Here is a 10,845-nt window from a genome sequence, read left to right on the forward strand (position 1 = left end):
AATCTAAAAGTCAGCTGTGGCGGTAAAACGCTGAAAAATGTATTTTTACGTGGTTATACATCGTCCTAATAAGTATTATTATTTTGTAAATCTGAATCGATTTACACTGGAATGTTGTACTTTTTCAAATTTATTTCGAATATCCGAGAAAATACGTTTTACGCGGATATATGTCGTAGTTTTACGAGTTTACACCAAATATCTGAATTTAAAGGGTCGGCCGCGACGAAACTTGGCCGCGAAATTTTGATTTACGCGTAAATGTATCGTATATTTACGAATTTATATAGAATATTTTAATTTAAATGGCCCGCTGCGACGGAAATCGGCCGCGAAATCTCAATTTACGCGTAAATATATCGTATTTTTACGAATTTATTTCGAATATCTGAATTTTAAAGAGCCTGCCGCGACGGAAATCGGACGCGAAATTTCAATTTACGCGGAAATATATCGTATTTTTATTAACTTTACTTCGAATATCCGAGTTAAAAAATACGGCGCGACGGAAATCGGTCGAAAAATTTCGATTCACGCCGAAATATGACATATTTTTACGAATTTACTTCAAATATCTGAACTTAAAAGGCCGGCTGCGACGATAAACTGCCGATAAAATTCGATTTACGCGGAAATATATCAAATTTTTACGAATTTACATCAAATATCTGAATTTAAAGGGTCGGCCGCTACGAAAATCGGCCGCGCATTCTCGATTTACACGGAAATATATCGTATTTTTGCGAATTTATTTCGAATATCTGAATCTAAAGAGCCGGCCGCGACGGAATACGGCCGCGAATTCTCGTTTTACGCGGAAATATATCGCATTTTTACGAATTTAAAATCAGATATTTGAAATAAAGGGCCGGCCGCGACGGAAAATTACTGCGAAATCTCGATTTACGCGGAAATATATCGTATTTTTTCGAATATCTCAATTTAAAGGGTAGGCCGCGACCGAAATCGGCAGCGAAATCTCGATTTACGCGTAAATATATAGCATTTTTACAAATTTATTGCGAATATCTGAATTTAAAGGGCCCGCCGCTACGGTAATCGGCCGCGAAAATAAAGAAATAATTGGTATTAATACGAATTTACAACTAAAATACCACCCGGATTTGAAGAGGCGGCCGAAAAAACCGATTTTCGGCGTATTTTTTTTTTTTTTTTTATAAAATTTCAAATTACATGGGAATTCGTTAATTCGAAATTTGATTTTTGATGTCCCGTGGATTTCGAATTAACGAGGTTCTACTGTACACAAGTTAATTTATCTAATCAAAAAAACACATTCTATAGTCCTATATTTAACTTGTTTCCCACAATCCTTTCCACTCCTAAATAATAAGTTTATGCTTTTTCTTATGTCTTTAAAATGTATTATTATATGTATAATTCATGTAAAAATGTTAATTGTTATTATATATCTTCAATTCACTATGCCTATGTAATATTTGACTCCTCCCACTTTTATAATGTATTATATTCTGTCTCCCTCTGTTTTCCTATAAATATGCATCACCTCTGTCTTAGTTTTTAGTTATATTTCACATCCTGATGAAGCTCGACCGTAGCGAAACCGGTAGATGTAATAATAATAAAGTCGTGGTTAATAAACAAAGTGTTTTATTTGATTTAATATTTACATTTTTATTTACTATTCTGCCTCATTCTTAATACTCATGTTATTGAAAAAAAAACTTTTTTAAAGTTCATTACAATAACAAACAACTATTAACCTCGAGGGTGAGGCAAAGTAATTAGTTTTTGTTCAAATTATTAGCTTTACGTATAATTTGCCATTTTCATTTTATCCGAATGACAGTGGACAAAACTGCCAACCGTTGTAACCTTGATACCACTTTAAGTCTCAAAATGTAGCATGCAATTATACAGGTTATGGAATGAAAGAGCATACAATGGAAGACAAAATTTTATATTGAACTGTCTTTTACGTCTGACAGATGGCCCTGTTTTTCAAAAACAGCTCTTTTGTCGAACAGATGGCGCTGTTTTTCAAAAACAGCTTATTTTTACCTGTCGCAGGTGACATCTTTATAATATAGGTATATAAAAACACATGCGTATTCGAATGCAACATTGTGTCAAAATTTCAAAGCGATCGGTGAAAAAATTTTCGGATATTTAAGATTTTGAACAAATATTTACATTTTTATTTATATAGATAGAAGTTAAATAAATCCAAAAGTTAATTACTCTAGATGTAGAACGATATGCATTAATTATTCATCTAAATCATTTAGGGGTAGTCAAAAACTGGATGAGCCATATGGTTGAATAACTATTGAATCTACAGGGCGCCTTATCATTTAGACATAATGATAAAGTGAAGATAAATTAATATTGGTAAAACCAAATTTGAAATAATGACCAACTATGAATGCTTGTTTACGCGTTTTGCTAGCATCACCATGATCATTCCGGTGAATTCCTCGTTCAACCTCTCTGCACATCTCGTCGCAAATTTCAAGCCAGAGATCTTGTACGGCCCTCAGCCATGCTGGCTGCCTATCTATCCCTATGTTGTGTGTTCGATATTTTGTAATGTGAACTGGGTTTTGACGTTCCCATTTCGCTACACTGTACATGTCATGCAAAACAATATTAAACATGGCTTAGTTTTTACCTAATATAAATTTAAATGCTCACCCGGACGTAAATACATGTTTATTATTATTATTATTATTATTATTTAATGAGCGAGCAGCATTCTGCTGACGTGCTCATATCTAATATCATAATAAGATTAACAATAATTGAGTTGATTTAAATTTTAAAATAAGTCAATCCTTTCTTCTCTCCAATCGAGCTTTAAATGGCATATTTGTAGCATCGATGACATGTTGTAGAAGTCTGTTCGTGCTTCCACTACTCTTTTGCAATGAAGTGTTTCCTAGGATTGCATGAAAAAGGTGTTCTGTTATTTTTTTTTTGAGTGTCCACTGAATTTTACATTTGTGTTGGTGGTGAAGGTTCCTTGAACGCCAGTGCAACTACATATAATGTTGAGTTAAAATTTTAAAAATCTTAATAAAGTCAGCAGATTTGAAAGGTGTAACGAAGTGTTATTTCAATAATGCATAACATTAAGAATTAAGTGTAATACAGTAGAACCCCGTTAATTCGAACCCCGATAATTCGAAAAAACGCGTAATTCGAAATTTTCGCCAAAAAAATTTCCGCAGAAAAATTTTTTCATATAAAATTTTTTTTAATTTGAAATTCGTTAATTCGTAATTCGAAATTTATTTTTGTCCGCGCACGAAAATTTGTTTGTGTAATTCGAAAAAATTTGATTTTTGCGAAAATAAATCATAATATTTCGTAAATCTGAATCTAAAAGTCAGCCGTGGCGGTAAAACGCCGAAAAATGTATTTTTACGTGACATAGTCCTAATTAGTATTATTATTTTGTAAATCTGAATCGATTTACACTGGAATGTCGTACTTTTTCAAATTTATTTCGAATATCGGAGTTTGAAGGGCCGAGAAAATACGTTTTACGCGGATATATGTCGTAGTTTTACGAGTTTACACCAAATATCTGAATTTAAAGGGTCGGCCGCGAAATTTCAATTTACGAGTAATTGTATCGTATATTTACGAATTTATTTCGAATATTTGAATTTAAATGGCCCGATGCGACGGAAATCGGCAGCGAAATCTCGATTTACGCGTAAATATATAGCATTTTTACGAATTTATTTCGAATATCTGAATTTTAAAGGGCCCGCCGCGACGGAAATCGGACGCGAAATTTCAATTTACGCGGGAATATACCGTATTTTTACTAACTTTACTTCGAATATCCGAGTTAAAAAATACGGCGCCACGGAAATCGGCCGAAAAATTTCGATTTACGCGGAAATATTTCATATTTTTACGAATTTACATCAAATATCTGAATTTAAAGGGTCGGCCGCGACGGAATTCGGCCGCGCATTCTCGATTTACACGGAAATATGTCGTATTTTTGCGAATTTATTTCGAATATCTGAATTTAAAGAGCCGGCCGCGAATTCTCGTTTTACGCGGAAATATATTGAATTTAATAATTAATACTGAATTTAAATTCGTATTATTACGAATTTAAATTCGTATTTTTACGAATTTAAATTCAGATATTTGAAATAAAGGGCCAGCCGCGACGGAAAATTACCGCGAAATCTCGATTTACGCGGAAATATATCATATTTTTACGAATATCTCAATTTAAAGGGTAGGCCGCGACCGAAATCGGCAGCGAAATCTCGATTTACGCGTAAATATATAGCATTTTTACGAATTTATTGCGAATATCTGAATTTAAAGGGCCCGCCGCTACGGTAATCAGCCGCGAAAATAAAGAAATAATTGGTATTAACACACTTTGATCGGGTTATTTTTTCGCCGGCTGACCGCTGAAAACGGGCGAAAATAAAGGTCCCGCGCGAATTTGTGTAATTTGTTTTAAATCGCTATATCTTCTTAAATAATGGAAATATTTCAATAAAATTTTCTACATACTAACTCAGCATACCCAAGCTATAAAATTTCTAGCCGAAAACCAAGTATTATTTCTAATGCAACATAATAAATCGAAAACAAAGTCATTGTTGTGTCATTAGGGCTCAATTTTTTAAGTATAAACTAGGTTTCAATTTAATAAAATTACAAATTATTATATTTTCACCAAGCCCAAATCATTATAAAAACAAAAACAATTGCCACTTCTCTAGTATCGTCAAAGTAACACATTATTACCCATTGAAATACCACGTGTACAATTGCTCCTCGCACGGTACAGCGGACCAAAACCATCGGAACATGCTAATAATATTGGTTATTTTTTCAAATGAAATTTAAAATAATCACTTACGGTAGAATGCTTCTCGTATTGCTCACGTAATATTGTTTATTGTTTTTCACCATACACTATTAGGTTTTAGTTTCTAACCACTTTTATCTAATCAGTTTCAGTTCACGTCTAAAAATTGTTCATCTAATATTTGGATACGGTGTGATACTTAGTGAAACATTCCCCCCTATGAAGAGGGACGTCGCAAAATTGACACATATAACTCGTCAGACCTTTCGTTTTGTGCGCAGAACACACGCGACATTGTCTCTGGGGATATTTCTTTTTACCGCCGGTGACAATTTTTATCGCTTTATGTTTTTTCGTGTCCATTGATAATCTCCCTGGAGGATCTTTTTTCAAGACTTTCCTTTGTAATTGTGAAGTGGATGGTCTCGGTTCCTCAAAATTTGCATCAGTTTCAGAAATCTCGGTCATTATCCAATATTTGGCAACATTAAGTAAAAATTGTTTATAAGTCAGTCTTTTGGTTGCATTCAAGGCCTTGTAAACTTTGTAGGAATTAAACAGAGCACAATTCAATAAATACATCACAGCTCTCTTAGTCCATTTTTTGGTTCTTCTTATTATTGAGTAATACGAAAGATACTGATCTGCACGATCAACTCCTTTCATATATTTGTTATACTCAATAACACTCTGTGGTTTCCAGATTCGTAGTTTCGTCTTCCAATCGATATTGCCGCTTTCAAGTATGATCGAAGAATGTATAGTTGAAATCATTCTGACGTCCCTCTTAGATTTCCAAATTTGCAATAACACATCATTTTTTCGACGGAAAATACTTTGGCCTGGATTGAGTTTTACGTTTTTAAGGCATTCGGGAAAACCTCGATTAATTCGCATTGTTCCGCACGTTCTTATTTTATGTTTCAACAACACTTCACTAGTTTTAACGCTATTATAGTAATTGTCCATATATACATGATGCCACAAATTTAGGTATGGATTAAGCAATGTTTCAACTGTATCTATTAGTCGCTTTCCTTGCCCACAGTATATTTCCAAATTGCAAATATATCCCGTAGGGGCTTCACTAACCATTCGCACGAGAATACCATATCTAATTATTTTTGACGCATTGTATACTTTAAATGCTAGCCTTCCCCGCCACGGTATGATGCTTTCATCTAGAGAAAGCTCCCTTTGAGGCTTGTAAACAGAATTAAATTTTGGGATGAGATATGTCAAAACGGGTCGAATTTTTTCAAGGCGGTCGCTGGAATCGGTAATGTTTTGGTTATTTGAAAAGTGCCAAGATCTCCAAATTTGATTGAAACGATCACGGCTCATTGTTTTTGAAAATATGGGCGTCTCGATACATTGGTCTGAAGACCAATAATCTTGTCTCGTAGTTTTTTGCACTTGACCCATAAGCAGAATCAATCCTAACATTTTTTTAATATCTGGAATGTTTATGGGCTTCCACTTGATGGATTTGTTCGTTTGTTTGAATCTTGATTCATTTTGAGCATGGTAACGATTGCTTTCTTCTACCATCATTTCAAACAAATCATTTCCAATAAATAGTTCTACTACTTGCATAATACTTTTGGAATCAGCTGGTGTTACGCAAACACCAGGATGACCTAAAAATGATTCGATATTTGGCGGATTATCTATTCGAGACCACTCTTCTCCTTCTTGCTCCATATCACTTTCTTCAGAATCACTAAACTGTAATGGCATCACTGACATTCTTCTCCTACAAGGAATTTCTTCACTTCCACTAGATTCTTCACTTTCACTATCGAATTCAGGCAAATAATTACTAGAACAGGCAGATAAATTATCTGCAACGATTTCGTCATCACTTTCGTAATTTTCAGAATCCATTTTGAAAGGTTTGAAAAAGCTAATATAAATATTATCTCCTCAGAACACAACCGTACGACAATTTGCGTTTTAAAAACTGACATGCACTTGTCTTGTAAATATTTATTAGGGTCCGCCTAACTGTGTTTGCCGATACCTGCTTTTGTTAGTCGCGTCAGACACTGTGCGCTCGCTCGCACCTAGGAGTTGAGTGGGTGCGGAACAGAGATAGAGAGATTTGTTTCGGGTTTCATGGTCATAAAAACCCTCATTCCAAGAATTGAATTATTAGAATAACAGAATATGTCATCTAAATTACTTATTTCGTTGATCTTCAAATGAAATACCTATCAAGTGTCAAGTTTTAAATAATATAGGTCATTTTAGTTGAAATATCGATGTACACAAAAGACTCCAAGATAAATATTAAAAAAAGACTTGCATTACAATTTGATAATTATGTACGTATAGTTGGGACCTTTACAAAGAGATTGGTATATAATATTCATATAAAGACATCGGATAATTTCTTCTTTTCTGCCATTGAAATGAGGCGGGCGCAGAAGGTAGAACTACCCTTCCCGACGTTAAGCATCAATCGACCGAACGGGTAGAACTACTCTTCCCGATTAAAGTGTGTTAATAAGAATTTACAACTAAAATACCACCCGGATTTGAAGAGGCGGCCGAGAAAATCGATTTTCGGGGTATTTTTTATTTTTTTTCTTAAAATTTCGAATTACGTGGGAATTCGTTAATTCGAAATTTGATTTTTGATGTCCCATGGATTTCGAATTAACGAGGTTCTACTGTAGTAAAATTTTACCATATATGTTTTTTTTTACTTATCGACATTCCAGGAGCGGATACCACTCCCGCTCTCCAAGACCAGCTGACCAGACTGAAGGACGAGGTAGAGAATGTGAAGAAGGACAACACCCTACTGAGGGCCAGGAAGGATGAGCTGGAGAAGCAGCTGGAGTCGGGGGCTCTCAAGGGAGAATATGGTGCCCCCAAAACTAAGGTCGTGCATCTGACCCAAAACCCTTCAGCCAAAGCCCAGGAAGATTTTAGAATGGATTTGGACAAGGCATACGCGGAGGTAAAGTTGTCTGATTAATATTTTTACATACTAACGCAGGCCCATATCAAATCCCAAATCACGGAATAGTCTGAATTCTTGACAAATCAGTTTCAATTTTTAAAATGACAAAAAATTATTTTCTGTTGAAAATATAATATTTTATGGTACTTAATCTCTTGTCTGAATTCTTCACACTCGCATAAAAATATGCTATAAGTATTTACATAAAAAATATTTTTTTAAATGCATTTTGATTCTGAATAAAAAATACTATCCTCAATTTATTTATATTCTAATGTTTTGTTTGACAAAAATCCATGGTTAATGTACAAATTGTTTCCAAGAATAAATGAAAATATATTTTAATTAAATGTATAAATATATATTATGTATGTAATTGTATTGTTTCAAATTATATCATGAAGATGTCTGTTCAATTTTAAAATTCACCCACTTCTTTACGAAATTATTCCCATCGTTTTGTATTATACATTGCATCGCAGACCCGTAAAAAAAATCACCACATATTATAATTCCAATTTCGAAAAAGTCTGTTAAATATTATATTATAGGTAGATACTTACTTTATCACTCCTCTGAATCCTTCACACAATCAGTTCCAATTTTGAAAATGACACATTCAAAGCATATTTGAGTTCATTGAACCAGATTTCATAGACAAATTATATGTTTGATTTTTAGAAAATGTTCTTATCAACCACAGCTCAGTAACCAAAGAGTGAAGTGTTAAGCACTTTAACCTCTCAGACATAGAATTTTATTTATTATGTGTCCCTTTGAGAACTGTCAGAACGTGATAATTTTTGTGTTATTTACGTGTTTTACTAAAAGCTTCATAACTCACGTTTTGGGAAACGTAGCCTCATTCTAAAAAATGTTTTGGAAAGATTATGAAATCCACTATCGCATTGTGTTGTTATACGTAAATATTTGCTGTTTGTTTTTGGGGTGTTATGCCGTGTTGCGCTAACTCCTTCTTCAGCCGACGTTTCGGACAGCGTTGCAGTGTCCATCATCAGGGCAGATCCGGTAGATCCACACATCTTCGGATCTACCGGATCTGCCCTGATGATGGACACTGCAACGCTGTCCGAAACGTCGGCTAAAGAAGGAGTTAGCGCAACACGGCATAACACCCCAAAAACAAACAACAAAAATGCTTTTGGCCGTGAGAATCTAAAAACTTACGTAAATATTTGCGTTTCTAAATATACATTTTATGAAAACGTCAAAAATATGTAAAAATCGCTTACCATTATTTCAAAGCCTTGAAAAATGTACTTTTTTCTGAGTAGCATAAAGAAACAACACTTTATATATTGAAGAAATATATTTAAAAACTATTAGTCACCTCAAAATATTAACCGTCCAAACTAAAATATTTTTAATAAATTATTTAGAAACGCAATAAATTATTAACGAACATCTTGACAGTTTCAATCGGCTTAGATAATGCACCTCTACGTTCCATAGATATTCTTGAATACAGACGCGTAGCGTTATTCATTATCGATACTCTGTTTTTTAAATCATGGGAATCCGTATACTAGTGATGGAAATAAATCAATTTTTGTAAAATCTCGCGCGTTTACGTGAAAAGACGTTCTAATGTCTTGACCGTTATTATCATATTTAAGTCTTTTGACGTTCTAATGTTCTGAGTGGTTAACATTACAGTACTTTGATAATAATAAATACCTAATGACTTTCAGATAATGGAACTCAGGAGGAAAATCAAAAGATTGGAGCAGAACGAATTGGAAATGAGCCGACAGCTGTCAGAAACCACTCGGGATGGATTCCCTGTCAGCTGTCAGGAAGTGGAACAGCTCAAGAGTGAACTGGAGTCACATAAACTCAAAGCACAGAGGTACACATTCTACTAAATTCATTTAAAAAGCAACAGATACAATTATTGAAGACATTATTAGCGATTCCTAACCGAAATTTAAAACAAAAAATCAGAAAAAGATACAGTCACATCTAAGACTTGAACCCTGGACCCTAGGCTTGGCACTGCTCTACCAACTGAGCTGATGGGACCCTATCTCCTTCGGTCATATTTAACTGTATCATACTTCGAATAAGAACTACCAACATTGTCTTAATTTTCTAACTGCAGATTTTTATCGGCTGCTATCTTTATGTATGATGTAAATCGCTAATATTGTCTACAATAATTAAAAATTACAATTTGAGGTTTTACTCATTAAGTAATAAAAAAACAGTCAATCATATATTAATAATGTTTTATTTCTTTTCAGGGTAAAAGAAACTCTCATGAGCTCCCTGCAGGAATATAGAAATGTATGTTATATTCTTATGGGATATAAATTGGACAGAACTAGCCCCAACAATTATAGGTAAATATGATTTGTTTCTCTGTATTTCAATTAAGTAACTAACCATCGCGCCATTTCACTTCATGGGCGGATAGAATAAGGATAAGAACGCTTTACACGCAAGATAATGTCATCCATTTATTAGATGCTAAGTCAAAATAAAAAACTGTGTGGACGAAACACTTTTAGCATCAACTCCTCGTGCATCGAAGTATTTCCGCTTTGCACTAAAATCCAAATAAATGGAATATTTCTGAATGTATCTGAAAACTAAAAACTGCCTATTAAAGGTGATAAAATAAGCTTTCTCATTTTATTCTTATAAATAAACATATCATTTTTGATATATTTAAATGTTGAATGTGAATGTAAATTTTTTTTTACTGACTTACCTTACGTTTTTAATAACTAAAATTACGGTAATGAAAAATTAAGAAAAATGCGCTCATTTTATTACACAAATGTGTTACAAATGTTACCGTCACCTCACTTTTTTGTAGTTTCATAGAAAAATTAACAAAGTTTCATAATTTTTTTTTCCAAATTACATTCGGAACCTTTGCTAAAGCGTGGAGTTTTCTCATTCTAATCTCTTTTAGATCATATTTCTCACCATGGCAGTAAGGGAAATACAACGTTTTCTATGATACCATATGAGTTGTTCCCAAAAGTGGACAAATTAGCTTGAGGGTTAAAAA

General features: G+C 33.8%; 1 protein-coding gene across 1 annotated transcript in view; it reads left to right on the plus strand.

Moving 5' to 3' along the window:
• LOC149418840 (mitotic spindle assembly checkpoint protein MAD1-like) overlaps positions 1 to 10,845 on the plus strand; it is a 29,694-nt gene that overhangs the window by 16,073 nt on the left and 2,776 nt on the right. Inside the window, exons 10-12 of the mRNA XM_089639032.1 lie at positions 7,561 to 7,802; positions 9,518 to 9,675; positions 10,070 to 10,168. Coding sequence (XP_089495158.1) covers positions 7,561 to 7,802; positions 9,518 to 9,675; positions 10,070 to 10,168 — 499 coding nt within the window. The remainder of the gene's footprint in view (positions 1 to 7,560; positions 7,803 to 9,517; positions 9,676 to 10,069; positions 10,169 to 10,845) is intronic.

This window comes from Hesperophylax consimilis, chromosome 13 (genome assembly GCF_061612785.1).
Source record: "Hesperophylax consimilis isolate HC1 chromosome 13, BYU_Hcon_1.0, whole genome shotgun sequence".
NCBI lineage: Eukaryota > Metazoa > Arthropoda > Insecta > Trichoptera > Limnephilidae > Hesperophylax > Hesperophylax consimilis.